Source organism: Microcaecilia unicolor, chromosome 4, assembly GCF_901765095.1.
Source record: "Microcaecilia unicolor chromosome 4, aMicUni1.1, whole genome shotgun sequence".
NCBI classification, from domain to species: Eukaryota; Metazoa; Chordata; class Amphibia; order Gymnophiona; family Siphonopidae; genus Microcaecilia; species Microcaecilia unicolor.
The window spans coordinates 84,321,250-84,341,648 of NC_044034.1; the positions used below are offsets into that span (position 1 = coordinate 84,321,250).

The 20,399-nt window shown below is 42.5% G+C and overlaps 1 protein-coding gene across 1 annotated transcript in view; it reads left to right on the forward strand.

Moving 5' to 3' along the window:
* EXOSC8 (exosome component 8) overlaps positions 1 to 20,399 on the forward strand; it is a 34,890-nt gene that overhangs the window by 8,931 nt on the left and 5,560 nt on the right. Inside the window, exons 3-9 of the mRNA XM_030200401.1 lie at positions 3,618 to 3,681; positions 6,281 to 6,354; positions 7,873 to 7,918; positions 10,661 to 10,766; positions 10,874 to 10,919; positions 12,385 to 12,481; positions 15,921 to 16,041. Of these exons, the coding sequence (XP_030056261.1) occupies positions 3,618 to 3,681; positions 6,281 to 6,354; positions 7,873 to 7,918; positions 10,661 to 10,766; positions 10,874 to 10,919; positions 12,385 to 12,481; positions 15,921 to 16,041 (554 nt within the window). The remainder of the gene's footprint in view (positions 1 to 3,617; positions 3,682 to 6,280; positions 6,355 to 7,872; positions 7,919 to 10,660; positions 10,767 to 10,873; positions 10,920 to 12,384; positions 12,482 to 15,920; positions 16,042 to 20,399) is intronic.

Genomic DNA, 20,399 nt, shown 5'->3' on the forward strand with positions numbered 1-20,399 from the left:
TCAACCGCCAGGGAGGTACCAAGAGCGCCCCTCTAGCCAAGGAGGCCATGAATCTATGCCAGTGGGCGGAAGCGAATCTGGAACAGCTGTCAGCGGCCCACATTGTTGGGGTCATGAATGTCAAGGCGGACTTTCTCAGTCGCCATACCTTGGAGCCCGGAGAGTGGCAGCTATCTGCTCAGGCGTTCTTGGACATCACGAAGCGCTGGGGCCAGCCGAGCCTAGATCTGATGGCGTCATCGGCCAATTGCCAACTGCCGCGCTTTTTCAGCAGAGGACGGGACCCTCGATCCCTGGGAGAGATGCTCTTCTCCAACAGTGGCCGACACAAGAGATTCTCTATGTGTTCCCGCTCTGGCCCATGTTGGGCAGGGTGCTAGACCGGGTGGCAAAGCATCCGGGCCGGATAATCCTGGTGGGTCCGGATTGGCCCAGACGTCCCTGGTATGCGGACTTGATCAGGCTCTCAGTGGACTAACCTCTGCGACTGCCAGTGGAGCAGGGCCTGTTACATCAGGGTCCCGTGGTGATGGAGGATCCCTCCCCCTTTGGTCTTACGGCCTGGCTATTGAGCGGCAGAGTCTGAGGAAGAAGGGCTTCTCAGACAAGGTCATCGCCTCTGCTGAGAGCGAGGTAGCGCTCTACTTCTACTGCTTACGCCAGGGTTTGGCGTACCTTTGCAGCGTGGTGTGAAGCAGGCTCACTTTCTCCATTTACTGCTCCAATTTCTTCAGTGCTGGCGTTCCTGCAAGAAGGTCTGGAGAAAGGCCTGTCGCTCAGTTCCCTGAAAGTCCAGGTAGCGGCCCTGGCTTGCTTCAGGGGCCGCCTGAAGGGTGCTTCCCTGGCTTCGCAGCCAGATGTGGTGCGTTTCCTCAGGGGAGTTAATCACCTGCGCCCTCCTCTGCACTCAGTGGTGCCTGCGTGGAATCTCAGCCTGATGCTAAGAGCCTTGCAAAAGCTGCCTTTTGAACCCTTGTCGAGGGCATCTCTGAAAGACCTGACGTTGAAAGCAGTCTTTTTGGTGGCTATCACTTTCAGCCAGAAGAGTTTCCGAGCTCCAGGCACTCTCTTGTCGAGAGCCTTTTCTGCAGTTAACTGAGGCAGGAGTGACTATTCGCACAGTGCCTTCCTTCCTACCCAAGATTGTTTCTCGCTTCCATGTGAGTCAGCAGCTCTGTCTCCCTTCCTTTCGTAGGGAGGACTACCCAGAAGAGTATTCTGCTCTCAAATATCTGGATGTGAGACGGGTCATCATCAGATACTTGGAAGTGACCAATGATTTCTGGAAATCGGATCATCTGTTTGTCCTGTTTGCAGGTCCTCGTAAGGGTCTGCAGGCTGCTAAGCCTTCAGTGGCAAGATGGGTCAAGGAAGCCATTGCAGCGGCTTATGTGGCCGCGGGGAAGGTGCCGCCTATCCAGCTGAAGGCTTACTCCACTAGAGCTCAGGCGGCCTCGATGGCAGAGGCCGGGTCCGTCTCCTTGGCAGAGATATGCAAGGCGGCAACTTGGGCATCGGCCCATACATTCTCCAAGCATTACCGCTTGACTGTGGCTGCTCGGGCGGAGGCCCGGTTTGGAGCTTCAGTGTTGAGGTCAGGGATTTCAATGTCCCGCCCTGGGTGAGTACTGCTTCGGTACATCCCACCAGTCTATGGATTGATCAGCATGATGATATGGAAGGTAAAATTATGTATCATACCTGATAATTTTCTTTCCATTAATCATAGCTGATCAATCCATAGCCCCTCCCAGATATCTGTACTGTTTATATTCTGGTTGAATTTTAGGTTCAAGTTTAGTCTTCAGTTCCTTCAGGAGGACTTCGTGTTCAAGTTTTTTCACTTGGATTCTTCAAGAGTTGAGACGAGTTTGTGTTACAGTGAGCTGCTGCATTCCTCTCCCCTCCGTTTTACGGGGCTGGATTGAGACTTAAATTCTGCCGGCACTCCCTCCCGTTTCGTGCGGCTGTAGGGCAGCTTTGTACCCCTCCCGCTTCGGCGGTGTTAGGGTCAGTCAGCTCCTCCCGCGGTTGCAGGATAAGCCAGATCCCCCCGCATCGGCGGGTGTGGTGTCCCTCCCCCGCTCCGCGGGGATGAGCTGGACGGATTCCCCTCCCCCACTTGTGTGGGGATGAGCTGGGTTAATTCCCCTCCCCCGTTTCGGCGGTGGTGAGCTGGGCAGAGTGTCCCTTCGTGGGTGTAATTCTCTAAGTGCTGAGTCCTGCGGATGGAGCTTTGATATCGACATACTGAGGAGTTTCCGGCAGCACATGACCACATATAGGGAGGCAAAGGTTTGCTCTCTATCTCCACCTGCTGGTAGATGGACACAACCCACCAGTCTATGGATTGATCAGCTATGATTAATGGAAAGAAAATTATCAGGTATGATACATAATTTTACCATTCCACTCTGAGAGTTAAACCTGTTGGGAATATTGTCTGTAGACAGACGATCCATCTTTGCTCTAATTGGTCAAGATGACGTTTACTGTCTCCGCCTCTCGCACTTGGAGTGAGTTTTTAAAAAAACATTTTTCTGCATATGTTTTTGTAGTGGGTGAGGATTGGATACACTCTAGTGTAGGCGCCTGACGTCTGTTTATAAATACAGGCGCCATATATCCTTCCTGTTTCAGTCTAACAATCCGATAGATATGGCTGGTATTAATTGATGTCAACCATTATAAACTGCTAAACTAGGTAGAGGATTATTGAATTTGCATGTTACATGGTGTAGCGGTATCCTTGTCAGCTTGTATTATTATATAATAGAAAGATAAGCTTGCTCATGCCTATAAAAATCCAAGAGGTTACCTTGGTGAAGAAGTTCACCAGTCTGGCATTAGTTGGATGCAATTCATGTCTATGCACTAAAAGGTTTCTTTGTAATAACTTCAGGGTAATTTCAATGCTTCATATACCACTTTTCAAAATCAGGTCAAAAAGAATTTACAGTCAGCAAAGTAAAGAAGGTATTAGCATAGTATGTCCAGTAACCCAGAACCAATGCTGAAATCATTGCCCTGAGCATTTCCAAAAGCCAAGGAAAACAAATAGGTCTTCAGTGCTGCTTTAAAGCAGGCATTAGCTAGGTTAATGTCTCAGGTGTTGTGGGAGTGAGATCCATTCCAGAGGGCTATAGAGAACGCAGTTCCCTGGTCATACCTAGGCAGTGATTAAGTGAGCTGGAACAGAGTCTTTGCTTTTAAAATGGTAATTGGTGCTGACAATTCTAGTACCGGTTGCCTGAGTTGTTGATGAATTTTTTCTCTGTGAAGACCTGGTGCTCTGAGCATCCCTTGTTCTGTAAAGGAAGTTTGAGCATTCCCTGGAGACTGGGAGAATTCTGCTGTAGTAAACATGAATGATTCTAAGCATCACAGTGTTCTTGTTCTTGCTTATAAGCTTAATATTATGTGCTTAACTTGCTGGAAACTTTTTTTTTTTTTTGTTAGATCATTCCGTTATTTCCTAGTTTTGGAGGTTGGCTTATTTTATATTTCAACAGTGACACCCGCCTCGTGGCTTCTGCATGATTCATAAAATACTTTGGGGATGGACAAGAGCTACTTAGGAATCATAATCCAAAAAAATCTGATTTCTTGTTATCCAGAAAGAGAACTGTCGGCCTGATGGAAGGGAACTGGGAGAATTCAGACCCACCACTGTTAATATCGGTAAGAGTTGGTATGCTTGGAGGGCTCATTTTCTTGCCGGTTCTGCTTGCAAAGCAGGTTTGATATATGTATGAACAATTTTATTGAATGAACAATGACAACACTGTACATTTGCATATTATGAGGCAAAACTTCTGAACAATCTAATAATTGTCTTAACAGGTAATTTCTGTCCCTAAATGACCCACCCATAAATAGAATTGCTAAACAGGATAAAAGCAGCATTATGAAATGTGTCTTTCCCCTCAATTAAAAGCAACCATATAAAAACCCAGCAAATCTACTCCATGCAAATCTAAAACAACACTTACAATACTAGTTCAGCGAAGAAGTCCCTAGTTTAATCGCTGCGTAAAGGCGTGCACCTTTAGCTTGTACCTTAGGTGAAGCGCTGAGTGGCAGTGCATCACTAGGCACCACGGTTAAATATCCATGACATTTGATATCAGGTTCACTGGGCAGAGCAAGCTCCCACGTTCAAACTCGGCAGCACTAGCAGGAAGTGCTTAGATGTTAATTTTAGAACAGAGAAGCACTTAGATGACACAATAAAATCAATTAGTGTAAGCATATAGAGATTGAAAAGTCAGTATGTGCTTCAGCCTTGTGAAGTTTTTTTTCAGTTTTCTGTGAACGCCTTGTGGACCATAGATTAGAAACCATTGTTGTAGTAACCTTAATGATCTTGTTTCACTTTCCAGCTGATTTGTGTGGTATTTTGTCAAACCTGCTATATTAAGCATAAGAACGATTGTGTATTGGTGGGATGCTAGTATAACTTCAGTCCTGGTTTTTGTATTGAGATGTAGTCCTTCTTTTCTGGAAACTCCATTTGGAGGTAGGAGATGTAAGCAATGAATTAAAGTTGAGAAAAAAACCACCAACAATACACAATCTGTACGGGCCTTTTATGTATCAACATATTAAGCTTTTTTAAATTCTTAAAACTTTTACATTTTGTAATATGGGTGAAAAAAGCCTATGATTGAATGGCAAACAGCCTGAAGAGAAAAAATTGGCTATTTAGCTTCTGAAGCTTTTTTTCACCTTTAGATAAAAATATAAAATATTAAAACATTTAAAAGTTTAAGAATTTAAAATAGCTTAATATGCTATTTCAATAAAAGGACTGCATAGATGGTGTTTTTCTTTATTGAATATTGACTGAGGTTTATTTCACTGTCATCTTTTTTTGTTTTTTGAAGCAATGAAGTAAAACTAAGGCTGGCTCAGCTTGTCTCTCCAGACTTGAACCTATAATGCATATATTGTGTATGCAGTGTTCTCTGGAGGACCTTTTGAAAGCTCGTGCCTTTCCTGCTAATTTTACTGGCCAACTTAACTGAAAATTTGTTAAAAGGGGATGGGATTTGATATATTGCATTCCTGAGGTTACAATCAAAGCAGTTTACATCTTATATAATACTGCACAGTATGCCTTGCCATCATCCAGCTGCTACTTCACCCGGCTGGGAAGAATTTCTGGGGAGAACCCCGTATTTGTGAAATGTGAGAGCATTGGGCAGATTCTGTGATTGCTGCTACAGCCCAGACAAAACTTAGCTCTTGGGGTTTTAATCCTTGCTTCTAAACCAGTGACCTCCTAATTCTGTAAACTTGCTTGCCCAGTTTTATACTTAGCATTCAAAATTGCACACACAGGTTGTACAATAGAATCAGTTGTGTGCATAACGTAATTGACAGTAACTGCCATTAGTATTCTATAAATTGCATGTGCAAAATCTATCATACACACCTGCAAGGGGGTGTGCCTAGGGCTTATTCATGCAGGTTATAGAATACTAGCAGTTATGCATTTAACTTTGTACGGTTGGGCACAAGAATTTACACCAGATTGTGGATGTATGCTAATAGTCTGTGATGGCAGTTGCACATGGTGCCTAACTTTTAGGCAGCCTATAGGTAATTACCCCTCTTTGTGTCAGGAAAAGTGCCTGCAAGCAGCAGATTTCTCTAGTCCAGTGGTATTCACTCCCATTCCTCGAGGGCCGCCAACAGATCAGAATTCCAGGGTATCCCTTATAAATATGCATGAGAGATTTGCATACAATGGAGTTAGTAGGCATGCAAATCTCTTGCGCATATTCATTTGGACTGTGGAACACATTACCAAAAGCCTTGAAAACGACGTACGGCTACCTAAACTTCCGGAAATCACTAAAAAACAACCTATTTAAAAAGGCATACCCTACTGATCCAACTTAAATGCCTAATCCCTGCAACACAACCAGACTAAAGCACGAAATGGACATAACACAACTCTTCCGTTCTCCGATTCCCTAATGTAGCTGTGCCACATGAACTTGATCTTACCACAACATCACCCTGTGTTTGTTCACACCCGAGCCTGCAAAGGCCTCTCCAGTACTATGTAAGCCACATTGAGCCTACAAATAGGTGGGAAAATGTGGGATACAAATGTAACAAATAAATATCCTGAAAAGCTAATTCGTTGGCCCTCAGGAACTGGGAGTGAAGACTAAGACTGTAGCCTGTGACTGCTCCTCTCCCTTTCTCTTTGCCCAGGTTCTCGGAGGCTGCTTGACTTTTTATAGTCCTTTCTCTTGTTGGCTTTCAGGTTCAATCACAACTGCAGATGGATCGTCTCTGGTGAAGCTTGGAAGTACCACCGTTCTTTGCGGCATTAAAGCGGTATGATTGTGGGTTCTCCCTTTCACGTGTAAGAGATGGCCAAGAGGTTTAACGGAGCATAGCTAGCTAAGGGACCCTTTTTACCAAGCTGCACTAGTAAATGGGCTTAGCATGTCCTAATGCAGGTCTTGCCCTTTTCTAGAGCGGCTGTAAATTCAGCATTTTTCAATTATTTCATTTTTCTGGCTGTGCGCTAGCATTAGCACGCGGCCACTGAAAACAAATTAACATGGGAGTCCCCTCCTTTTTGGGTAGTGCTAAGGGCTTCTGTGTTAAGTCAGCATTATTCAGTTGGCAAACACTGTGAGCACACTAGCTGAAAAGCCCATTCTGTGGCTCTGACCCACCCCTCTTTCCTACGTTAACCGCATGTTAGCACTTAACACAACTTAGTAAAAGGGCTCTTAAGTTCTCTGAGGCTTAGAGGAATGTTGGCTTTACAGATTCTGAATGTACACCTCTTCAATAGCTTTCAGGCTTATAGATGGTGTATAAGAAAAAAATAATTAAATTATAATAGTGATGGTGCATTGCTTACCAGTTCAGGACTGTCAGGTGGTGTCACTTGAAGGTTATGGGGTATAGTGTATTGTATGCATACCTGAGTGACACAAATCCTCTTGGAAGAGTTAAGACTATGGGAAGAATAAATGGGAAAAAGTTAAATTTGTGCTGGCAATACAGCAGTAGTGGCTAGTGAGAGTACTGCTAGCACTGTTCTTTTAATTTAGAAATTACATTTTAGCTTTATATGAAGGATATCGTGTGAATTCAGCTTCTGTTTAGAAAATGGATTTTTAAATTCATTATGTGGATGATAACATCTATTCAACTCAATAGCACAATTTTCTCACCCTTTGGTAAAGACTGTAAAGGTGCCTTTCCTGTTTAAGGCAGATAAACACATAAACACAACTAAAACAATACACTTTGACCAGTCTAATGCATACCTTTTAATGTTACAGTGGGCTGTAACAAAAAAGTTTAAACTGTTATTTCTGTTATGTGAATGTTTTACTGTGCTGTTCTAATGTGTGCATTACTCACACATTAGATATTGCTATCAGTTTGAATTAATTTGCTATTACCATTCTAATTGTTTAATGACATTTGGTCATTTTACTCCTGTGATGCTGTTACTAAAATATAAGTTGTCTATATCAAGCTACATCTGTATTACACCACCTTGGGTAAGCCTGTTCATGAAAGGCGGCTAATAAATCTTAATAACTAAATAAAATATGAATGCTAGTATTGCCCCATCCTTCCTGAACTACAGTAGTTGTGTCAGCAGAGGTTGTTAGAGCCACCTCCCTCCCCCTTTTTGCTCAGCTGTTGCAGGCCCAGTAGGGTCTCTGTTTGCAGCTTTTTATCTAAGGAGGACTGGTGGTTAGTGTCTCATACCTGTGGTCTCATTAGTTTGCAGAGCTCCCCTCCCCTCCATAGATCTTAGATGAAACTTGCAAATCTTGCTTAAGTGAATAAAGTTATGTTCATACACTTCTTGGTGTATTACAGGAGTTTTCAGCACCCCCAACAGATGCACCCAATAAAGGATATATCGGTGAGCAAGTGTCTGTTCAACTCTTTACACTTCTGGATGGTATTTAGGCATATGATGAGGAGAGGCACACACATATATGTATGGCCTATGAACTAGACTAATTTGGACACCCAGAAAAGCAGAGGGTAAGATTGGTTTGGTTTTTTTTTTTTTGGTGTTTTATTATTATTATTTTTTTAACACTGACCAATGCAGGCTGAACGGATATATATATATATATATAATCTCATCTCCAACGTTCTGTGCGTCTGCCTGCCTGTGTCCGTAACTTTCTTCACAGATGGGCTCCGAAGCCCTAGCTGATGTCACTAGACCCATTATGACGCGTCCTATATAATTCTCACCCCCAACGTTCTATGCGTCTGCCTGCCTGTGTCCGTAACTTTTTTCACAGATGGGCTCCGAAGGCCCGAGGGTTGGCGACGGGAAGGGGGGCTCGAGAGGGTCGCGGCAAGGGGGTCCAGGGGTCAGGAACTCCGAGGGGGGGTCGGGAAATCGGAGGGAGAGAGGCAGGGAGGTGGGGTCTAGAACTCAGAGCAGGAGGGGTCTGGAACTGAGCGGGAGGGGTCTGGAACTCTGAGGGGGATCTGGAATTCGGAGGGGGGGGCGGGAGGGGGGTCTGAAACTGGGGGGGAGGGAGGGGGGTCTGGAACTTGGAGGAGGGGGGAATGCACCACCTGTACAAAAACAAAAAACGGGGCGACGACCCTGGAACTCGTAGGGAGGGAGGGGGAACGACAACCTTGGAACACGGAGGAAGGGGGGACACTGGAACTGGGTGGGAGGGAGGAGCCCCTGGCACACACACTCTCACAGACACACTCACACCCAGTCTCACTCTGTCACACACACACTCCGCAGATTCACTCTCTCTCTCTCACACAGTCACTCTTACAAACACTCTCAAACATACACACTCTGAGGAAAACCTTGCTAGCGCCCGTTTCAATTGTCAGAATCGGGCCTTTTTTACTAGTATATATATATTACCAGGCCTAACGTGGCTATCAGCACTGACTATCTGGGTCTTTGCAGGCCACTAAAAGTTATCAGGGTATGGCCAATATTGTTGATACGTAGTTAACTAACCGAGCATAGTTAGGACAGCATTGTTCCCCAGATTCTATATATGGTGCACAAAATTGTGCATGCAAATTTGGGCATGTGCCCAGTTTGCATGCTTTGCATTCTCAATTTAATTGGGTAATGAACTAATTAGCACCGATAATTGGGTGCTAATAGTTCTAATTGGCAATAATTAGAACTTATGCACGCATCTTACTAGACTCTGTTCTATAAAGATGCAAGTGTGAATTTATTGTGTACGGCTTCAAAGAGGGGGCATGGCCATTGACAAATCTTGGGCATTCCAGGGATTTGCAGGCAGTGAATGTAACAGATTTGCACCGGGGATTTACAACAAGTTTCAATTGCTGTAAAACCTCCTGCCTAAAAGTAAGGATCCAGATGCTAGGTGCTATTTTATAAATGGCGCCTCACTTGGAGTGCTGTTTATAGAATAGCGTTTAACATTCCTTTTTTTTGTTTGGCGTCATATATAGAATTTGATCCTATATGTGGTCCTACTTGCACGGTTAATTCTTAAGCACCAGCACTGAATACTGGCAGTCTGCTGTAGTGCTGTCCAATTTACGATTCAAATCAATTTGATTCATTTTGGACAAAAATTGGGAGTCTCAGTTCGGGATTTCCCTCCCACCCGTCGTCACCCAAGCCACTGCTTCCCTCTCCTGCTGTCACCCAAGCCGCTGTCGCTGATACTGTTCAACCCGACTCTACCCTTGTCACTTAACCAAAGAGTGCTGCATCGGTCAGAGCTAATATTCAGCGACTCTGTTTGCTTAAGTGAGCCATTGCAATTTAACCAGGCCTGCCTGGTTAAATCTCTCTTACTATTGACTCACTAATATCTGCATTTTTTATTAAAAATTTCTATACCATCTGGATGTTTGTGATCATGGTGGTTTAGCTGAGATTGGGTGATAGAGCTGGAGAGGGGGAGGCGGGGCTAGTGCTGGGCAGACTTCTACGGTCTGTGCCTTGAAAATGGCAGATACAAATCAAGGTAAGGTATACACAAAAAGTAGCACATATGAGTTTATCTTGTTGGGCAGACTGGATGGACCGTGCAGGTCTTTTTCTGCCGTCATCTACTATGTTACAAGGTACAGTACAATAAAATATGAAAAGGAATGCCATAATAAAAATAGGATAGACCTATACATGCAAGCAAGTGATAACATCTCTGCTATAAATTAGTAGTCACTCTTGCTTCTCAAAGGTTCATATGTTTTGTTAGATTAAATGGATCTTTTTTGTGTGCCATTTTTGAGTAGGGTCAGGTACTGGTAATTTGTCTGCTGACTATCCTGTGTCCAGTACTCCAAAATTATGTCAACTGCAGAAATCTGATATTCGTAAATTTTAACCAATAATCATACAGTTACTAGCATTGCTTGTTAAATCCATTGAATGTGTTGATGTCAGAATCAGACTTCTTGCTACTCTGTGGGAGCCATAAACAGATTCCAGATAAAGCATCTTACTGGTATTCTTAATTTCCAGCTATCTGAATACACTGGTCTAAAGATGACATGTCATCTGGGATTGTAGAAGAAATAGCTTTATTTTAGTTTAAAAATTTGTTTCTCAGTATCATTTTAAATTGCTATATTTGGTTTAAGGAAAAGGTAAATTAACTTTTGAGGAATCTATTTTCAGTTCCTAATGTGGATTTACCATCTCTGTGTTCATCAAGATTTCGTCCTGGCCCTCCTGGAGAAGAGGCTCAAGTGGCCAGTCAGTTCATTGCAGATGTGATTGAAAAGTGAGACTTTATAGCTGCCATTATTTTCAGACAAGCTGTTTGGTACCATTCGCCTACTGACCCCCCTCTCTCTTTCTCCGTCTCTCTCTTTTACTCATACTCTGTAGTTCACAGATCGTGTTGAAAGAAGACTTGTGCATTGCAAATGGCAAGGTATGAAGCAGATTATTGCTGAAAGTATTTGTGTTGTCACATCTGTTTGAAAGCGGTTGGTGTGCCATTTGCTGTTTGGGTTGTAATCTGTGACACTGGCGTGCTGAACAGTATGGCACGTGCAGATAAATATTTGTATCCTTGGGGGAGACTTTCGTTGATGTCAGACTGATGATACTTGCAGACCCTTGCGTGACTTGTTAACTCAGATTATGGCCCTCTTGTAAGGGACTAAGCTACTCCACTGTGTAATCATTTACGTTCCAATATAATAAAATCTAATGCCTGTCCTTCATGCTGCCGTAAAGGGAGTCAGAAGCAGTGTGACTAGTGGACTCATTTCTGTCCTTCACATTTTACATCAGAACAGTTTTATTTGTAATTACTAGATTAGAATATTTGACTTACAGTAGCAAATGCCATCACTTGAGAAATGACATGAGCAGGCTTCTGTACATGCTGCAGGAGTATACTGGCAGCATAATATTAATGTATAGTCTGCTGGTGCCAGTACTAAAAGATGTCAATGCAGAACGTCCAAAGGACTCGGTTCAGATCAGAAGTTTATTCAAAAAATGTAATGGACTCGATATGAATCGTGTTTCGGCCACAAAGGCCTGCCTCAGGAGTCCCTAATCACGGAGGTATCAAAACTGGAGCACTTACAAGCACAGTCGTATCAAATGTACAGTAAAACACCATGTAGCATTCTTGTTCCTTATTAAGGGGCAGGAAATAATTGTATTTTCAAGGTTTCTGCCTTGGGTTTTCTGCATCTTATCTGTCAAACTGAACATCGCCGTCCATGACTTGGAAGTGGGAGTAGCTGCTTAGACATGTTTATCAGTTTCTTGGGAGTAAAATGTCAAAAAGCAAAACAGCATTAGTTTGGTTCCACATTTCCTCTTGTATTTGAGTGAGGTTTTGGAGGATGAGTGCAAGACCACATTGAGGTAATAGGGTTTAATTTGTGGAACAGTGCAGTCATAGGCATTTCAGGAACAGAGGATCTGGACTAGGGAGAAGAGACTGTTCTCTGCTGTGCTTCAGGTTTGCTCCTCTTCCCTGTAGGTTGTCTGGAAGGGAGGGACTCGAGCACCACACATGTTGCTCTGGAGTCTGAAAAGAAGTGGCCAGGCCATTCCCTTAGAAATGAACTCCTCATTAGTAGTAAATTATTTAGTTAACAGATCTGTATATAATGAGAAATCATTTGAAGTGTCTGCATACACTGGAAACCTAATTTAACACCATCACGTACAATTGCTGTAAACTCGCTGCCTTTAGGTGCAGTGTGAAAATAATTTATTCCTTAGCAAGGGCATTCCAGAAACTTGATGCCAACTGATCACAGGGTTCTCTGGAAGTTTCTAATGTATGAAGCTTTAGAGGGTCAGCAGTGCAAGTGGTGTGGGAGAAATGTGATATTGCTGGAGGTCTCACTCTGGTTCCCTTCCTTTGTTAGCTTGCCTGGGTTCTGTACTGTGACATCATATGTCTTGATTATGATGGGAACATTCTGGATGCCTGTACATGTGCCTTGCTGGGGGCCTTAAAGAATGGTATGTTAATTACAGCTGTTAATTTTTAATGTTGCTAATGAATCTCATTTTGTTTCTGTAAGACCTATTATATTGATTCAAGCTACTCGGTTTATTGTACTCTGTGCTGATGGGAAGAATTCTCAACATTATCATATGTAAACTGTGACATTGGGGGCAGTGTCTCCCAACTTGCACAATAACCCCCCCCCCCCCCCACTAGAGTAACCACGTAACCACAAAGGGTTCAACTTGCACAAATTACATAGATATAATAAAACGATACCACCTAAAAAGGGAAAAAAAAACTGTAAGGGAATCTATATAAAATACATCTCAAGAAATAAAAGTACAAATCAAAATATGCAACATACTCAATATGTTACCCAACCACATGCATTGGAATGAGATCCTTAAAATAGGCCAAGGGCTGGGGAGGCCTACGTGGAGGGCACCACAATAATAACGTTACTGAACAGTGTATATTGTCAGTGAAACAGTTGATGGATCTTCCAGCTGTATAACCAACCACAGTTTTAAATAAGCACAGTGCAAATCAGCAATAAGGGATGCCAGTGATCAATCCCATAATACCCAGATTTTTTTTTTTTTTTTAAATTCAGCAAGGTCTTTTATTGAAAACCAATGCTTGGTACATTACTTCAATAAGACGAGTCCCATAAAAGCAAATTGCTTTGAGAATGGAGAAGAACATCAACATTGCATCTCCATTTTTTTGTAGTTGAGAAACACAAAAAAAGGAAAAGGGACTTGTAAAAACCACAGAAAGGCGGTATATCAGCTACATTCAAAGTGATTTACATAGTATATACAGGTACTTATTTGTGCTTGGGGCAATGAAGGGTTAAGTGACTTGCCCAGAGTCACAAGGAGCTGCAGTGGGAATCAGTTCCCCAGGATCAATGTCCGCTGCACTAACCACTAGGATACTCCTCCACTCAAAAAGAAAACATGCCCTACTGTCAAACTTCCCCACTCCCCCCCCCCCCCCCCCCAAAAAAAAAAAAAAAAAAAAAAAAAAAAAACTTAAGGAAGCAAGCCAGCATTGTCCCCCCCCCTCCTTTCTCCTTCCCCCAATCAACAACTCAAAAAGAGGGAAAAAGAAGTCACAGACCCAAAGAAAAAACTCCCCATCATCCCCTAACTCCCAGGAGGAGGCTCATGAGCTAAACTATAAACCTTCAAGAGCATATAATTACATGGGGGCTCCATAACGTTTCATATTTAACCATGAATTAACTTTTGGCTCTCCATTTCAGCAGGTGTCTGCTAGGGAAATATATCTGGATTGTGGGTGAAAGTTCATCATTGGTTGCTAGTAAAACAATGTATTTTTCATAAAGTTGCCATGCTTATTTTTAAGGTATAGCTGATTATTTATCTTGCCTTACAATCCTGTACTCCCCTGTTAGACTTCTCTGTTCACGTAATGATCATTGCCCGGCTCTTCCTGGTCCTAAATTTGCTCAACTAGACACTCTCAGGCTTATTTTCGAAAGAGAAGGGCGCCCATCTTTTGACACAAATCGGGAGATGGGCGTTGTCCTCTCAGGGTCACCCAAATCGGCATAATCAAAATCCGATTTTGGGCGTCTCCAACTGCTTTCCGTCGCGGGGATGACCAAAGATCCCGGGGGCGTGTCGGAAGCGTAGCGAAGGCGGGATTGGGGCGTGCCTAACACACGGGCATCCTCGACCGATAATGTGGAGGGGAAAAAAGAAGGCCGTCCCTGACGAGCACTTGGCCAACTTTACTTGGTCCATTTTTTTCTTATGACCAAGCCTCAAAAAGGTGCCCGAACTGGCCAGATGACCACCAGAGAGAATTGGGGATAACCTCCCCTTACTCTCCCAGTGGTCACTAATCCCCTCCCACCCTCAAAAAAAAAAAAAAAAAAAAAAACCTTTTTTTTTTTTTTTTTTGTTACATTTGTACCCCGCGCTTTCCCACTCAGGGCAGGCTCAATGCGGCTTAAATATTGTATATAGGTACTTATTTGTACCTGGGGCAATGGAGGGTTAAGTGACTTGCCCAGAGTCACAAGGAGCTGCCTGTGCCTGAAGTGGGAATCGAACTCAGTTCCCCAGGACCAGAGTCCACCACCCTAACCAGTAGGCCACTCCTCCACTTTTGTGCCAGCCTCACATGTCATACCCAGCTCCATGACAGCAGTATATGCAGGTCCCTGGAGCAGTTTTAGTGGGTGCAGTGCACTTCAGGCAGGCTGACCCAGGCCCCCCCCCCACCTGTTGCACTTGTGGTGGTAAATGTGAGCCCTTCAAAACCCACCAGAAACCTACTGTACCCACATCTAGGTGCCCCCCTTCACCCCTTAGGGCTATGGTAGTTGTGGGAAGTGGGTTTTGGGGGGCTCAGCCCACAAGGTAAGGGAACTATGCACCGGGAGCGATTTCTGAAGTCCACTGCAGTGCCTGGTTGGTGTCTTGGCATGTCAGGGGGACCAGTGCACTATGAATGCTGGCTCCTCCCACGACCAAATGGCTTGGATTTGGTGTTTCTGAGATGGGCGTGCCCAGTTTCCATTATCACAGAAAATCGGGGATGACCATCTCTAAGGTCGACCTAAATTTTGTGATTTGGGCGTCCCCGACTGTATTATTGAAACGAAAGATGGACGCCCATCTTGTTGCGATAATATGGGTTTCCTCGCCCCTTCGCCAGGACGTCCTGCCAGGATGTCCCCAGGAAAACTTGTGCGCCCCTTTCGATAATGCCCATCTCTGTCGTCGTCTTTTTTTTTTTTTTTTTCTTGCTTCTTTTATCTGGAATGGGCTTCCTCTTTCTCTTCACAGCATTCTCTTTTAAAAAGTTCAAAGGCGAGTTAAAAAAAAACCTGGCTGTTTTCTGTTGTGTTTGGCTAGGGTCTTGGATTAGGGTCCCCAGCGACAGTTACTTTCTTTTCTTTTTTATGCATTGTTGATGTTTCCTTGCCCCCTAATTTATCCAGTTTTTTTTTTTTTTAATTTTGTTGTATGAATGATTTTACTATGCTATCAAAATTGTAGTTTTTTCTTTTTGTAATTTTTATGTGTTTATAATTGAATTGTACACCGCTTGTCTCTGTTTACAGTTTTATTAAATTTACTATACCACTCTTAACTGGTGAGCAATCTGCAGTAGGAACTTATCCTACCTAACTACAAAATGGCCTCAGATAGCTCAAACAATATGCATGCTGTTGAGACTGTTGTGGAAGTAATCTGCTAGATTGAGGCCTTAAAGGAGCTTGAGGCATTTCAGCCTTCTGTACTTCCCTACAAGATGCAGTAACAGCACTGTGCGTCATCCTAAGATGAGGGTTAGAGTTGTAGAACACCCCGAGTGGACACGTCCCTGAGTTTGGCAGTACTAGGTTCTGCACTGCAGGAAGAACCCTTCATCCACATAGTAAAGTTGCTGTTCTTATTTTGTGTCCAGTACGGTTGCCATCGGTCAAGATAAATGAAGAAACTGGTTTAGCAGAAGTCTGCATGAAAGAGAAAAGTCCATTGAAAATTAGAAAAAATCCAGTTGCTACGTCATTTGCTATATTTGATGAGTAAGTACCTTTAATAAGAAATAAAATTTCTTAGTTGTTTCTTCAGTAGGATCTTAGCCAAATATGTAAACAATCGGTAGCTAATATTTTTTGTAAGGCATTATCTGAAATGAATACATATATAAATGTATGTTTGGGGTTTTCAACCCGGTCCTCGGGGCACACCATCCAGTTGGCATTTTCAGCATTGAATTTAATGGGGATGTCCTGAAAACCCTGGCTGGCTGGGTTGAAAACTTAGAGACTGAATGTTTGACTTTTTGGCCCTCCCTCAGTCTGTCCCAAACTAGGCTCCTTTTCTGGACATGTAGCTTAGGCTGATTTATGACTAAATAGCCAAAGTTATATGTGGATCTGCTGCAAATTAAAAAAAAAAATAATACTAGGAAAAACACTTATGCAGCCAGTGCCATGAACCCTCATGGTGCTCTTAAGAACAGATGTGTATTTTCCCATGATGGAAACTGGTCTTATTTTCACTTTAGGAATGAACACATGCAAAGAGAGAGAGAAAATATTGAACTACTTGATTATTTGCACAAGGCTGCAAAAATACAGACTAGCAGGAATTGTTTAGGAACCAGACAGGGATGGTGAACTTTGGTCGTTAAATGCTAGGGGTAGATTGAGGTTTCAGTACTGTCAAATTATAGCAAAACAACCTATTTATTTTTTTTTGTAAAATGCTTGCAAAAACATCTCAGATTTTGCCATCTTAGCTAATATCCTTCTCTTCCCTATTCCACCTCCAGTATTCCTCCTCCTGATCATGGCATATGATCAGAGTCAAGAAGATGACTGTGTATATTTTGCTCCTGGTCGCCACAGTGCCACTTACTTCATTGTTTAATATTAATATTTAAAAGAAAAAGATATATCACCTTTCTATTTTTACAATCAAAGCGGTTCACAAATCATAAAACAAGGAACTACATCAATGAAGAAAAGAAAAAGAACAGGCAGAAGGATAGAGTCAGGAAGGAAAGTATGTTCCCACACTGGACAGAAATCCAGACTACTCTACAGCCCCAGAAGAAAGGTCTGTGTAAAAACATATACCTTCAAGGCAGATCTGAACTTTGGGTAGGATTGTCCTGTCTAGGCTGCAAAAGGCCATGAGTTCCAGAGAAATGGGGCATAGCAAAATAAATCTGAGTGACATATGTTGATTTTAAGCAGGACCATTAAATAGGGAGGAGTGGACAGATGACCAGCAGACACAGTGCAGAGGGCATGGGACAGTAGGTAGGGGTAATGAGAGGAACGGTAAGAAGGGGTGCTTGAGTGTAATATTTTGTGCTAAAGTCAGTATTTTATGTTGGATGCAAAATGCAATGGGGAGCCAGTAAGGGTTTTCAAGGAGAGGAGTAACCCGATCATAATGGGGAGCACGAGTAAGAAGCCATATAAAAGTATTCTGAACTGTCTGTAATCATTTAAGTGCAGAAGCAGAAAGGCCCAAATAAATGTTAATCAAGGTGTGATGCCAAGAGGGCATCAAGAATTGTAGCACAGGCTTGCGTCATCAATGTAATGGTGGAAAGAGTAAATATGTTGGGAAGAGATAGGAAGCAGGATCATGCAACTGAAGAGAGATGAGGTAGAAACCAAAGCTGAGAATTTAATGTCACCCCTACCTATTTCATGGAATTCAGTGTTACTGCAGAACCTCGTAGCATAGGAATAAGAAGACGAGCTAGTTTTTTGATGGATTAAGGCTCAACTTGTTGGAAGTGATTCAATAATCTATGGCATCTAAACAGATTTGGAGTAGAGGGATCCCGGGTGGAGACTAACAGGATATCATCAGTATACATATAAAACCTGATAGAAAATGATTAAATTAGGGAAGCAATAGGGCTGAGGAATAGATTGAAAAGGAGCACAGAAAGCACTGATCTTGAACACTAGAGGTGAATGGGTTGGGAATTGATATGCAGGAGGGATGTTCAACCTGAAAACAATGGTCTGTAAGAAAAAGGATGAAAACAATTGAACAATACATGAGACACCAAAAGAGTAAAGTTAGGAAAGGAGTGGTTCACAAGATTGAAAGTAGCTGTGATATGTAGTGAGATTAACAAAATGCTGTGGCCAAATGCAGAATGGAGGTAGTTAAAGAGAATAGTTTCCTAGGATAATTTGAGGAGTTGTTGATTCAATTTGTATAATATTGATGACAGAGAGTCCTGAGTTAAGATCGATACTGTTTCAAAAGATCCTTACATCTCTGGGGACCAAGATTGATGCCAAATGTGTTCTGCCTTGTGTAGTTCTCGTTTTAGGACCCGGAGATCACCTCAATACCAGGGTTTGTGCATGTGTTTACAAAAACACAATTCCTATGGCCATCTCTTCCCACCCAATACTGTGCAGAGAAGAATCCTAAAGCTGAGTCTGCTCAGTGATTGCTGGTGAGGGAATATCAGTAGGAAAAGATGAAAAGAGAGGGTAATGTCCAGAGGGTCAACAAGCGTGAAGATTTTGATGGGAGGTGCAGTTCAGTTGCTTAGACTGGAATGTTGTAGGGAAGTGGAGAGAGAATGAAATGAGAAAATGATCAGTCCAGGGATAAGGATGGCAGGAAAAATTAGTACGAGAATCTGAAGGACGAGAAAGCACCCTAGTCAAGTATGTGACCAACCTGGTATGTGAAAAATTGGGTAAATTCAAGTTCAGAAAAGAAGGCGGCAAGATGTCTATCAAATAGTCATAGACCAGGGTTAAGGTAGACCATTAAATTCACCAAGAATTACCAAGTTAGGGAAATGGCAGCTACATCAGAGACAATAAGAGATTGTCCTGTAGAGAAACATTGGATGAAGGCAGAACATACATAGTAGGAGGAAGTGGAAAGGAAGCACATGGTAGGGATAGTAAAAGTCAGCTGTAATGACCCCTGCACTGTCCTCTGTGCCTCCAGTCTCTTAGCTCTATTGCTAGGGAGGGTGGGGAGGAGGAGTAGCAGCCCCACTTAGGTTTTGGGAGCCAGCATGGAATTTTAGGTGACCTGATGCCTGGGAAACTTCCAGTGTTCACTCTATTACTGGAGGCCATATAAGTGGTTATAGTTTACACAGTTGCAGGCAGTTTGTGACATCAAGTTTGAAATAAGTGTTTGCAGGTGTTAAATATTAAGTGGGGTGCTACATTTTCAGAAAGCAGATTTAAATATGTGCTAGAATAGTGTATATTTTCAAATGAGGCCAATGCAATAGTAGAAGTAAATATGTCATCCTGGAGGAGAAGTGTTTTATTATTATTATTTTTTTTGCCTCTAGACTACTGGCTCCCACTTTTTTTTTTTCTTTGTCAGTACACCTGGCCACAAGGTTCATGTCATTGTAGCACAGCATAACTTACCTTTTTTCTCCAGTTATCTGTCCTTTATCCTCCTTAGGAACTCATCAGTCTTGCACTCTTGCCCATGGAATTCTATAGAGAGCACCTGGAAAGAAAGGCTAACTAGTTCTACTACTACTACTACTTAACATTTCTAGAGTGCTACTAGGGTTACGCAGCGCTGTACAATTTAACAAAGAGAGACAGTCCCTGCTCAAAGTTCTACTATTTATACTTTTTTACTAGGCTGACTAGTTTGCTTCCACTCAATGTATAGTTAAGCTCTGGCACTTGTTGCTTGAAGCTATGGTAAAAGCAGTTAGCAACAGTTCTAGTGAAGGTGCAGGGCATATGATTGTAACTGACAGTTTCTGTATTAAAGAATGAGTTTGATTGCTGCAAGATTTTTTAAATATAATTGCGCGGTCAAAACTTTAGTTAAACTTACTGTTAAAGCCAACAAAAAGCTTAAAAATCCATCTAAAAGAGAAAGATATACTAAGTTGCAAAACTCATAAAATGGGATGAAGGCAGTTCTACATTGTTTGCCTCTTGTCTATATCTTCCAAGCATTATAACTTTTGTTAATAAATATTACTTAATCTTGTAAATATTTTTTAATTTAACACTTGAAAATATTTTATTTTCCTCTTAGTGGTGTTAAACATATTTTGTCCCTTATGTCTTTTAATAATTGTTGTTCCATCGCTCGAGTCAATTATCTTGGGAGTGGCAGTACATCTACTTTTGGTCAGTTAGGCTATAACAGTATAGGCTGATTTCACCTTTCCAGGTGCTGTCTGTAGAATTCTATGGTGTGACTTAGACCATGATAGCTCTTCTGAGCCCTGCAACCTGTGGATGTGCTTGAGCTTTTGAGCCCAGCTAGGTCTGCGCCTGTTTGAAGAATGATCTCTCTCAATCCTGGAATTTCTTTTGCCCTCATTTTATCAATCCTATAAATAGTATTGCAGTCCAACAGCCCCATTTCATTTATGAAGATGGATGAGTTTGCT